We start from the raw sequence: 13,588 nt of genomic DNA on the forward strand, positions 1-13,588 counted from the left end.
AGCAGCCCAGCAGAACATTCAGTGGCAGATAAATGATAGTCGTGATTTACAGTCATTTGAATTACATTTTAACACCCCTTGCATTGATAAACATTACATTTTCAACATGTGATATTCCTACTTGGGATAGTGACATTTATTTGCCTACATGACATACAATTACCTGCTGATATTAATACAACATGAGTAAAAAATGTATCACAACTACACTCATGATCAGGGGATTGAGTTCAACCCCGGGAGATAGGGGGATCAGGGTAAGACAAATAATCTGATTTATGTTACATATTAAGGGATTTTTCTTTATTTACCTGTTAGGAAGCTTACAAAGATTAGGAAGTTTGGTATATAATGTTGAATGTCATGGACATATAATTATGTTATAGGTGTGAACATATACAAGGGGTAGCTCACATGTTTTACAGATGGCTACAGGTGGGACAAAGGGAAAGACCTTATCAAGACAAGCCGACAAATCAGGGGAAAACAGAGACTTCTACTTCGGATACTCCTTGAAAATGGTGATATTCATCCTAGGAATGAGTTCTCTTGTAGTGGGGACTCTGTGTTGCATACATTGTTTCGGGGTAATAAGAGAACAAAACGCAACATTGGTGGCCGACATACAGATATATGATTATGCGGGACGACATAAGCAAAAAAGAAGTTTAATGGAAGAAAGGGACACACCTTTAGAACCCGATGGATTACACGGGATTAATACTTTTTTACATTTAGCCCACACAAGGGCTGATATAGCAAATGAAAGTAATTGTTGGATATGCACACAAATGCCGCATTCTAGTGAGAACGGAGTACCATTGGAGGCAGTTCCTTTTGGTTGGGATGAATTATGTAGTCGCTTCCCACAGAGGTTGGTAGCAACAATACGACCTGATTTACCAATGTCGATGATGCTATTGGGAAAAAGGGGGATATCAATGTGAGGAATTTGAAGACAGTTATAGGCCTAAATATGACAATGAAGTTATGCCCCCTTACGTAACTATTCAACAACAAATAAAAGGGCTCCTATGTTTCATCCGACATCGAACCACAGAGAATAATAAGTTGATGGGAAACTCCACCTGCCACCATTATAGTTACGAGTTGGGCTATATGAGATTGCTTGTCCCAGTAAAGGACACTAGCTTAAAGATGATATCTTTGTATTGGGAAGGAACTTGGATGTCAGATACGACATGGACCTATTAATAATACATATTTTATATGTGGACACAAGGCGTATGCGTATCTCCCACTGACATGGTCAGGATCATGTTTTCTTGGGTTTGTGCTTCCACACATGCGCTTGGTAACAAAGTCACCAACGCATATCCTGCACTCTAGGCAGAAAAGAACTATTAGCATGGGGGAATGGGTTGGAATGGTAATATTTCCATTTTATGGAACCTGGAAGGCAGGGCGAGAACTTAGGCACATGGCATTGGCTATGGAGGAGTTGGCAAATAAAACAGCTAGTGGATTGGAAAAACTTACGAGAGAACTGGCAGCAACAAGAACGATGGCATTACAAAATCGTATAGCGTTAGATATGCTGTTAGCAGAAAAAGGAGGTACATGTGCAGTCATTGGTACAGATTGTTGTACGTACATACCTGATGATTCAGAAGAAATTTATAACATAGCCGATACAATCAGACAAGAGGGAGCAAGATACCACGATTATATAAAAGGGGGTGCCTTTGCATGGTTGGGAAACACATTTGGAGGGGTGGTAGCTAAGATACTCCAATAATTGTTTGTTGGTTTAGTAGTTATATTGGCAATTGTTTTAGTGGTGGCTTGCTTGAAAGCCTTAGTGACGGTGTGTTTGAATAAGGTAACCAACAACACGATGATAACGCATGAAGTGACAAATGAGGAAAGAAATGTGGAACCAGAAAAGGAAGACTTTTATGGCGACATAAATACTGAGATTAAAAGATTAAATCAAGTGATGTTGCAAATGAATACAGTAGAATTAAGATAATGGCATAACGACAATGTTATGAGTTGTGTCAATTACAATATCAGTGAACTCATATCACCACGAGTGACACACTGTTAGGAAAAAAAAAAAAAAAAAAAAAAAAGTGGAGAGGAATTATGGTAATAATACATTATGCTTAATTTGTTGGTTTGGGAAAATTGTTGTTGGGAATTAGATATTCCCGTTTGTGATTGTAATCATATACAATTTATTTTCTTAGAGTAGTGCTAAAATACCTGCATGAGTTAATTTTTGAACTATATTAACCTGAAAGCAATTGTGGATGCTATTCTTAGTTTAGTAGTGAAATATACACAAAGAATTAAGTTAAGCACCCCTACACAACGAATTAAGGTAAGCACCCCCTAATATATATTCTTTGTGTATATGTATACATTGGCATATATTCTAAGGTATGTGAGATCAAATAATGATTGGTATGACATTAGCAATTATCCATTGATGAAATTGAGTGATCAAAGTGAAAAAAAGTGATTGGTTGAGTCAGTGATCCGATCACGTGGGTCCTACACACGTTATTGACGCAAAGATCGCTAGAGGTCTTCTCAGAACAATGACTGTACGTTAGAAAACATAAACGTCATCCACACTGTCCGTGATGGACCTATAGCTCCATACTTAAATTGAGGTGAAAATATGCCTAAAATTCCCAAAAAATTTCACCTTAAATTATTCAGAATAAAATATTGAAAACGGCATGATTGTTATGTTTTTATGTGACCATAATATCACTTCTCCAGAAAATATAGCAATATCATGGGTATATTACACTGTTTTGACGACAACAAACTTGTAATGTGCGAGGTTGTAAAAAAACGGGGGGGGTGCTTAACTTAATTCTTTGTGTATACATACCTGATTGAATATTATTTGTGTGACGCATATAAATGAATATAACTTTTTGAATGTGTTAAGGAAAAACAACAAATTGTTGAATGTGAAACTGTCGGAAGATATACATGATTATGCTGATTTCATGGTAAGATGTACCCTATCTGATTCAGTGTGTGCGGAAAGCAGATTCAGATGTGACTGAGCATAAGGATAAGACGAGATCACATTTTGAAGGGAGTGCTAACGGAATTGGGAAGTTCGAGAAAGAAAATTTGTGGCTAAAAATGAAGTTAATCATGGCATACACCCTCTTTCTCAAAGAATGATGAAGACATTCTCCCGTGTAACTTGGAGATGAATGCTTACCTTCACCAAGGAAATTTATGTGACCATTTGCCTGGATCACACTGCAACATATGAAAGAAAGGCGATCACTTACTCTTGTTCGAAGGCTTCGAACATTCATCACATCAGAAGTTGCAGGACAACGACATTTTACCCGCAACCTCTGTGAAATGCGGGGACATATGTTATTACTTCACCAACTTCCGGGGAGCCAGCATGGAGCTGCAAACCAATGGCTGTGCCTTTTCACAACAGCTGTGCGCGATTCTGCGGGCCACTCCTGGTATGGACCATGGATGACCTGAACACCATGGTCCCAACATCATTGTGGATGCATCCGGCATCCCTGTTCCACATCTTGCTGGCCAATCAACGTCACACCAATACTTGCTGCCCACTCACAATGAGGGAGGAGGCAAGTCGACTACAACTGGGTGAAGGCCTTGTTCAGGAATTACAATGGTTTACAGCAAAAAGTGGCAAGAATGCTACAAGGAGAGCAGGGTCAGTCTATGACTCCGCAATGTTACCACAACAGCGAAATCCTACACGAAGTAGTGCAGGAGCTATGAAGACATTAGGAGAAAATGTTTCATACCTGGATTCAAACACAAGTGATCAGCCCTTCCTTTCAAACAAAGTCAACATTTGTGTGGAGGCAAACGTTTTTGCCAGATGGTGCAGATGCTTTACAAAACTCGAAAATGAAGTGAAATTGTTGTATCTTGGTGATGGTGAAGTGTTGTTTTGAAAATATATTTGTGATGCAAATGCAATAGATTGAACAATATGGAAGGAGTCAATGACCAACGAAATGTTTTGTGATTCTTGCAGGATGACGGTGTATGCCTAAGGGAATTTGATTACCAAAGTTATGATTATTTACTTATACTTGTAATGATGTTTACTTGTAGTGATTGACTGTTTACTTATATTGATGTTTAGATTAATGGTTAATATAAACAAAAACAAAAAGATGAGGGAATTGTGGAAGTGTAACTCAGTGTAACTTATTGATTGGCACTGGTAACTCATTGATTAAAGACTGGTAACGATTTCGTAAATGGATGCCAAGAATGTGCACGAACATGGTAATCTCTTGTCCACCTGGTCACAGCCCCAGGCTGGAGCACCCCCCTATCGTTTGGTAAACGGAACTCGCAGCAGGAGGGGAGCGAGCTGATGCCAGGACTCGGTGCATGCATGACCTCGGGGCATTAGCGGAGAAAGGATTAGCGCGACAAGGCCAATAAAAACCAGAGCAAACGATGAGTCAAGAGACTTGTCACCAGAAGCTCTGACCTACGGAACGGAACGGAACCCTGTGAACAGCGCTGAGAGAGAGCACTCATACTCAGAACCTCTGCCCGACGGGAATGGCGGAGGAACATCGGCCGAACAAGAAGGACCATGCGAATAGAGTTAACCTGGTCCATTGAGTTAAACGGTATTATTTGGTAATGGAATGAAGTAAATAACCAGTTAATAAACCAGACCTTTTGTAAAACCTGTTTCCGACCATTTGGAGTCTTGAGTCTCCCCCACCATTTCCCCGACAGTTCCATGCCTTAGACCACACACACTATGCCAGGTGGGTCCCTGTTCACCTGAGGGACACGGTTGCACTCCCAATGAAGCACCCAGATGTAGCCAGATAATTCAGGGCTGGCAACTTCACTGTACAGAAGACGAAGAAGGTGTTCTCTTCGATCCCAATCGAATCGAAATCTTGCAAAAATCAAATCTCTGAATCTGAGATGGCCCAATATCCAGATCTTTTCATAATATGATAGTCTACTAGTGTGCCAAATTTGGTGCTTTCCTCACAAAATGCACAATTGTTATGCTAAGTTGCCCCACTAAGGAGGGAGGAATGATTTATAGTGGAATGTGAAGGAAGGTGACGTCATCAACGGAGGTGGGGGAGTGCGCATGGATGAATAAAGACAGGTGGTTATGGCTTCCTTACTTCTGAGTCGTGTTGGATATATGTAGACTGGAATATTCTGTGTTCACCTGTCAAGGATACAACATTATCCAACACCTACCTCTTCCAGCACCTGCCTCATCCAACACCAACATCATCCAATGCCGACGCCACCCAACGCCTTCCTCATCCAACACCTACGTCATCCAACGCCTTTCTCATCCAACACCGACCATGTCCAACATCTACCACGTCCAACACCTACCACGTCCAACGCTTACCCCGTCCAACGCCTTCCTCGTCCAACTCCTACCTCGTCCAACTCCTACCTCGTCCAACTCCTACCTCGTCCAACTCCTACCTCGTCCAACGCCTTCCTCGTCCAACTCCTACCTCGTCCAACGAATTCCTCGTCCAACTCCTACCTCGTCCAACTCCTGTCTCGTCCAACTCCTGTCTCGTCCAACTCGTACCTCGTCCAACACCTACCTCGTCCAACTCCTACCGCGTCCACCTTCGACCTCGTCCAACACCTACCTCGTCCAACTCCAACCTCGTCCAACTCCTATCCCGTCCAACTCCTACCTCGTCCAACGCCTTCCTCGTCCAACTCCTATCTCGTCCAAATCCTACCTCGTCCAACTCCTACCTCGTCCAACTCCTACCTCGTCCAACTCTTACCTCGTCCAACTCCTTCCTCGTCCAACGCCTTCCTCGTCCAACTCCTACCTCGTCCAACTCCTGTCTCGTCCAACTCCTGTCTCGTCCAACTCCTGTCTCGTCCAACTCCTGTCTCGTCCAACTCCTGTCTCGTCCAACTCCTGTCTCGTCCAACTCCTACCTCGTCCAACTCCTACCTCGTCCAACTCTTACCTCGTCCAACTCCTTCCTCGTCCAACGCCTTCCTCGTCCAACTCCTACCTCGTCCAACTCCTGTCTCGTCCAACTCCTGTCTCGTCCAACTCCTGTCTCGTCCAACTCCTGTCTCGTCCAACTCCTGTCTCGTCCAACTCCTGTCTCGTCCAACTCCTACCTCGTCCAACTCCTACCGCGTCCAACTCCTACCGCGTCCAACTCCTACCTCGTCCAACTCCGACCTCGTCCAACTCCGACCTCGTCCAACTCCGACCTCGTCCAACTCCTACCTCGTCCAACTCCTACCTCGTCCAACTCCTACCTCGTCCAACTCCTACCTCGTCCAACGCCTTCCTCGTCCAACTCCTTCCTCGTCCAACTCCGACCTCGTCCAACTCCGACCTCGTCCAACTCCGACCTCGTCCAACTCCTACCTCGTCCAACGCCTTCCTCGTCCAACTCCTACCTCGTCCAACTCCTACCTCGTCCAACTCCTACCTCATCCAACTCCTACCTCGTCTAACTCCTTCCTCGTCCAACAGCTACCTCGTCCAACGCATTCCTCGTCCAACTCCTACCTCGTCCAACTCCTACCTCGTCCAACTCCTACCTCGTCCAACTCCTACCTCGTCCAACTCCAACCTCGTCAAACTCCTATCTCGTCCAACGAATTCCTCGTCCAACTCCTACCTCGTCCAACTCCGACCTCGTCCAACTCCGACCTCGTCCAACTCCTATCTCGTCCAACTCCGACCTCGTCCAACTCCGACCTCGTCCAACTCCGACCTCGTCCAACTCCGACCTCGTCCAACTCCGACCTCGTCCAACTCCTTCCTCGTTCAACGCCTTCCTCGTCCATCTCCTACCTCGTCCAACTCCTACCTCGTCCAACTCCTTCCTCGTCGAACTCCTACCTCGTCCAAATCCTACCTCGTCCAACTCCTTCCTCGTCCAACTCCTACCTCGTCCAACTCCTACCTCGTCCAACTCTTACCTCTTCCAACTCCTACCTCGTCCAACGCCTTCCTCGTCCAACGCCTTCCTCGTCCAACTCCTACCTCGTCCAACTCCTACCTCGTCAAACTCCTACCTCGTCCAACTCCTACCTCGTCCAACTCCTACCTCGTCCAACTCCTACCTCGTCCAACTCCGACCTCGTCCAACTCCTACCTCGTCCAACTCCTACCTCGTCCAACTCCTACCTCGTCAAACTCCTATCTCGTCCAACTCCTACCTCGTCCAACTCCTATCTCGTCCAAATCCTACCTCGTCCAACTCCGACCTCGTCCAAATCCTTCCTCGTCCAACTCCTACCTCGTCCAACTCCTACCTCGTCCAACTCCTTCCTCGTCCAACTCCTACCTCGTCCAACTCCTACCTCGTCCAACTCCTTCCTCGTCCAACTCCTACCTCGTCCAACTCTTACCTCTTCCAACTCCTACCTCGTCCAACGCCTTCCTCGTCCAACTCCGACCTCGTCCAACTCCTACCTCGTCCAACTCCTACCTCGTCAAACTCCTACCTCGTCCAACTCCTACCTCGTCCAACGCCTACCTCGTCCAACTCCTACCTCGTCCAACTCCTACCTCGTCCAACTCCGACCTCGTCCAACTCCAACCTCGTCCAACTCCTATCTCGTCCAACACCTTCCTCGTCCAACTCCTACCTCGTCCAACGAATTCCTCGTCCAACTCCTACCTCGTCCAACTCCTACCTCGTCCAACTCCTACCTCGTCCAACTCCTACCTCGTCCAACTCCTACCTCGTCCAACTCCGATCTCGACCAACTCCTATCTCGTCCAACTCCTACCTCGTCCAACTCCTATCTCGTCCAACTCCTACCTCGTCCAACTCCTACCTCGTCCAACTCCTACCTCGTCCAACTCCTACCTCGTCCAACTCCTACCTCGTCCAACTCCTACCTCGTCCAACTCCTACCGCGTCCAACTCCTACCGCGTCCAACTCCTACCGCGTCCAACTCCTACCGCGTCCAACTCCGACCTCGTCCAACTCCGACCTCGTTCAACGCCTTCCTCGTTCAACGCCTTCCTCGTCCAACTCCTACCTCGTCCAACTCCTTCCTCGTCGAACTCCTACCTCGTCCAAATCCTATCTCGTCCAACTCCGACCTCGTCCAACTCCTTCCTCGTCCAACTCCTACCTCGTCCAACGCCCTCCTCAACCAACACTTTCCCCATCCAGCATCTTCCTCATCCAATGTCTTCGTCATCCAACACCTTCCTCATCCAACACCTACTTCGTCCAACACCTTCCTCATCCAACACCTACTTCGTCCAACACCTTCCTCTCATCAAACACATATAAGTCATCTAACAGCTACATCCCCGCCTCCCTCTTTTCTCCCCCTCATCGTTAGTTTTAAAAACACAATCAAAAGTACAAGTTATAAAGTTTATCGATTGTAAATTACCGGTACGTAAAAAAACATCTGTCGATCGATTATTTGGCATATTTTTCTCCAATTACGCGAAAAAGGCCAAACTTTAAATCATTGTAAAAAATTTAAACGGAAAAGGTACTCATAGTCCTTCCGATATTAGTATACAACGTTGAAAGACGGTAGAAACAATATGAAACCTGTTTCTGTGCGACAAAAGCATAAAATAAAGAAGTTTTACCACAAATAACTAAATAAGTAGCTATATTTTCTTCAGTGTTTTTTTATTATGATACTTTCCTTTAATGACCAACGAGGGATGCAGCTTTGGTTGGTTCGAAATGCTGCGGTTTAAAGCTAAGCGAAATGGAATGAGGACGTGCGAAGTGAGGGAAATGAAGTGGTTGCTATGAAAACTGCACGGTAACTATGGCTAGCCGCAGCCTGCGCGGGAAATCTCTCTCATGCACAACCGTTGGCGACAAGCGATGACGTCAGTGTATTGAATTCACCTCAGAACGTCTCTCTCTCTCTGTCTCTCTCTTGAATACAAAAAGTCCAAGATTTTGCAAGAAGTATCAGGATCACGATACTTCGCTTCAGGGAAGTTGTTACTCGTGAGGTGCCGATTCCCCAAAACGTTTTCTACGCTTTGATGGCGCTCTCCGCTCTAACAGTAACACGGGTTGCACTGTCGTCGGTCGGACTTCCGCGAGAAAATTAAAACGTTGGCGGTCGACGGGAGAAGCTCCGGTTTTGAGAGGTTCCACAGAGCACGCCAAACCGTACCCAGCTGGAGATCACCGGGGAACCGAAGCCAGCCGTCGTCGCCATGAGTGGATCCGTTGACACAATGCCTTTGTCTGCCCCGAGCACGAACGGATCGACTGAACGTCCGCCCGAGCATATGGAGGTAAGAGGAGGGACTTGGAATGGCACCTTATCGTTACCTTTCACAACTACAAAACGCTTCCCGCCGATTCGTTCCGCATCGGCGTCACGTGGTGCCACTTACCTATCTCTTCGGCCCACCTGTCCATAGATATCGCATGCGTCCAGCTACTCTGCTTAAATTCACCTTCATGTTAAATACATCGGTTAAATCGACCTTCACATCACTAACCGGTGCTAAGTTTGTGTGAAGAAGAAAATTTTATTCTATTGCGAACCATATATTTATTACGTACGCAAATGTGGCGTCATTTTGCCCACCCAACCCGCCTTAGCCGGGGATGTTCCACAAATCGCGTACGTAATAAATAGACGGTCCTTTTCACGAAGGCGTGATGCGACCGGTCGGCGTGTTCCTCGTATGAACCGCAAAACAGGAAATGATGATTTAACAGAAACATTTGTACCTGCTTGGGAATAATCTGGCTCATTGGGAGAAACTGAGAAAGAGATGTAAATGCTGTGGAAACTGCATGAGACATTGTGATAAGTTCATGGGAATTCATCACCGAAGTTGGACAACTTATGTATCACCTGTTTGTCTGTGAGCAGGATGTCTGAAAACGTTATGGACGGATCGGACGAAACTTGGTGGACAGGTTGGGTTGTTTCGTGTGCAGCCTGTGTCTGCCGGTTGCGTCATTTTTCTGGAAGTGCAGCTGTGCTGGTGATGCAGTGCCCCCTGTTACCAGTAAGCTGGTACTCATTTTGCTGACCTCGGAAGGATGGCTAAGTCATGATGATGACTAAGTCAACGAAGGATGACTAAGCTAAGTCAACCCATCTGGTGTTATTGGGGCTCAAACTCAAGACCCTAAGATCTCAAGCCAACCACCTCAACCGTTAAGCCAACACCAGGCCTTTGACAGGTTATGTGTGCGACAAGGATGAATTGATTAGACCTTATTGAAGATACGGATCCAGATACTAGAATTTCTAAGTGATTCTTCACAATTAAGAGATAGGGCCAAAAACGAAATATATCACGATATCCCAAAAGATTGTGGACGGATTATGACAAAACTAGCTGCATGAGTTGAGTCAGTAACAAGAACAAGATGATTAGATTTCGGTTCAGGTGCAAATCCAGATCTGGCCTATCAGTGGGATACAAAACGTAACCTGTTCAGCCTGGTGGAGGTATGCGCTCTGCCGAGTGTCCTACTTTCCCCTGTAGACCTCCTCTATATGGTGGAGCTTTCATTCGCATGTACAGACCTGATATCCTCGGTCATCCCGATGTAGCAATACGTGACATGGTCATGGTTCATGCCACGTCCGACTTCCTTGTGATGGTTGTGTGTGTGTTGGGCAGCACGAGATGTCTGACTAATTGTGCAAGTGCAAACAGCTTCCACTGTGTTTGACTCCCGTTGGCTGTAATCCGAGATCATCCGATAGTTTGAACATTAAAGTGATGAACTGTAAGGAATTAGAGCTTGCACGTGCTGCCAGATGTCACTGGTAGGCTGGAAGACAATAGTGAATTGTATCTTTCCAAACCCCGAGGTTTGTACTGCGTTGTATTTCCCAAAGAAAATCCAAAACCAACATATACTGTATGTCGTTTGAGTAGCAGAAAATGCTTGGTGGTAACAGGTATTGCAGCATTTGCCGTCATGGGATTGGACCTGTGCTTTTGAGGAAGTGAGGGGGTTCGATTTTTTATTACGGTGTAGCCCATAGGGCAAAGCCATCTACAACAGTGTTTGTCCGTCTGTATGTATGTCCCCTCAAACGTATATCAATCAGAGCTGAGGATCTGGTCACATGACAGGGTGATGTGATTACGTCTGATGTCATTACGGCGATACAGCAGCTGACTCCGCACACCGCCATTTTGATTCCAATTTCGTTCAGGCCGAACATATCGTCGAACCTGTCATATTTCACAATCGCCAGGCTCTACCTTTACGTTTTTCATTCAGTGTGAAACACAAACAAACCAATTGTTAAATATGACCATCAAATATCCAAAGCATCGGTGTTACGTCTCTTTCAACAATACGGCACGTATAGGCCTTAGGCTTCATGCCTCACCTTCGGGCCGTTTCGGACAAATTAAGCCCGGGTTTCTTAATACAGTAGTGTATCGTTTCAGTAGTATCGTTTTCGTAATAGGAATAACAATAATACAGTAAATATGACCATAACACTTTAATCCCAATGTCGTGAATACAAGGTTGATGGATTGAAGCGGTGTATGCTTCGTGAATCAATGATGAGCGCTGTATGGTACTTACAACCGTGGAAGTAAGGAATTCGCCTCGGTTTTTTTATAGCATGTTGGTAACCCAACCCTTGTGGGGTATATAGATTACAGTAGATCTTCCCTCGGTTCTGTAAGTAAAGCTTACCTCACGGATGTCGGGATTCCTCCATATATCTTTGTTTAATGTTATAGACAGCATTAGCGACTGTTTAAAAAGCTAATCATGTGTGTTTGTGGTTTATAATATTTTACAAGCCCGGCTATGTCGCTGTTACATTCCGGTCTTGTTTTTAACCAGTTTAGCATGGTCACAAATAAAGGATTTGGCAGTATATGTCATTGTGACGAGCTCATACAAAGGACAAAACCTGGATCTGTGTCTCTGCTGTAAGTTATTGGTGACCATACATCTCGGTCTTCAAAAACCCGAGTGCCACACGTCCTCAATGTTAGTTTGCAGGTGATGTGTTGGTATAATCTATGTGCATTGTGCATGATGTCAGCGTTATGATGTATTTAGGGGCATAGTTGCTCCTTCTGTTTAATATATTGTTGTGGAAGTGACTTCTAGGGGTTAACATTGCACAGTATCGTTTAGTTATTCTCATAGTAAATGTAATAGAGTAAGCCTGAGGTAATTACCTCAGTAACCTAAAGTGGATGGACGTTATGTTTTCACCCCTCTCTGTCTGTCTGTGAACAAAATATCTCAAAAAGTTGTGGACGGATTTGGACGAAATTTGGTCGTGGGGTTAGGTATGTGACGCAGATGTTAAGATTAGATTTTGGTGAAGATCCGGATCAGAATTAGAGAATTTTAAAGTGATTCTTCACCATTGGCTGATAGGGCTAAAACGGATTACATAGCACGATGTCTCAAAAAAGTAAGGTTGTGTTTGGAAATACATGGGAAGGTAAAGAGTTCCAGAGTTTGGCAGCGGTGGGGAAAAAAAACAAACGTCATAACGACCCACCCTTGAGTTGCCAATGGCCACACAATAATCATGAGATGTAGTGGCTTGTCGAGTATTCCGTGGTCTCGCTAATGGCGGAGGTACACAAGCAGCAAGTTCTTGGGAACAGAAACCGAAGTAATATCTGTAGAAAAGAGAAAGAGAACCAACTTTGCAGCTTAATTCGAGTGGGTCAAGTTTTGAGGTCAGATTGGGAGAGTTGATACGTCGGATTACTTTGGGTTTTAGCCTTTATCTGTCTTTTAGATTATTAATTTTTATTAGTAGTATTATAATTATTAATTATTTATTTTATATTAGCCTTTTAGATTATTAATTTTTATTAGTAGTATTATAATTATTAATTATTTATTTAGTATTAGCCTTTTAGATTATTAATTTTTATTAGTAGTATTATAATTATTAATTATTTATTTAATATTAGCCTTTTAGATTATTAATTTTTATTTGTAGTATTATAATTATTAATTATTTATTTAATATTAGCCTTTTAGATTATTAATTTTTATTAGTAGTATTATAATTATTAATTATTTATTTAATATTAGCCTTTTAGATTATTAATTTTTATTAGTAGTATTATAATTATTAATTATTTATTTAATATTAGCCTGTTAGATTATTAATTTTTATTAGTAGTACTAGCAGAAGTACCCGGCATTGCCGGGTGGGGGAGGGGAGGGGGAAGGGGAGGGGAGGGGAACGGGGGGGAGGGGATGAGGGGGGGGGGAGGGGAGAAGAGGGGGAGAGGGGGGAGGGGGAGGGGGGAGGGGGGTGGGGGGGGAGGGGGGAGGGGGGAGTGGGAGGGGGGAGTGGGAGGGGGGAGGGGGGTCGGGGGGTCGGGCAGCTTCTTCTCGGTGGTCACCCATAAAATAGATTTGTAAAAATTTCGGTTGCTCACCTGGTTGAGGGTGGATAGAGCCAATGAGGTGGTATACCTGGCCTTGCACCTTGAATGTAGACATGAATCCTTGCTCAGTGACGACGCGATCTGCTCCAAACGAAGTCATTTGGAACGAAGAGTTGTAATTACGGATTTCCTTCAGGAAGTGTCTGGATTGAGTCGTAGTTGATTGA

The 13,588-nt window shown here is 44.6% G+C and overlaps 1 protein-coding gene across 2 annotated transcripts in view; it reads left to right on the plus strand.

Moving 5' to 3' along the window:
• The first annotated feature begins 8,842 nt into the window (after positions 1-8,842).
• LOC137425142 (ninjurin-2) overlaps positions 8,843-13,588 on the plus strand; it is a 61,237-nt gene continuing 56,491 nt past the window's right edge. For both annotated transcript variants that reach the window (XM_068113276.2, XM_068113277.2), the window contains exon 1: positions 8,843-9,287. In XM_068113276.2, coding sequence (XP_067969377.1) covers positions 9,207-9,287 — 81 coding nt within the window. In that variant the 5' untranslated portion in view covers positions 8,843-9,206. The remainder of the gene's footprint in view (positions 9,288-13,588) is intronic.

The sequence above is a fragment of the Myxine glutinosa genome, chromosome 4 (genome assembly GCF_964187855.1).
Source record: "Myxine glutinosa chromosome 4, kmMyxGlut1.1, whole genome shotgun sequence".
Taxonomy (NCBI): Eukaryota; Metazoa; Chordata; class Myxini; order Myxiniformes; family Myxinidae; genus Myxine; species Myxine glutinosa.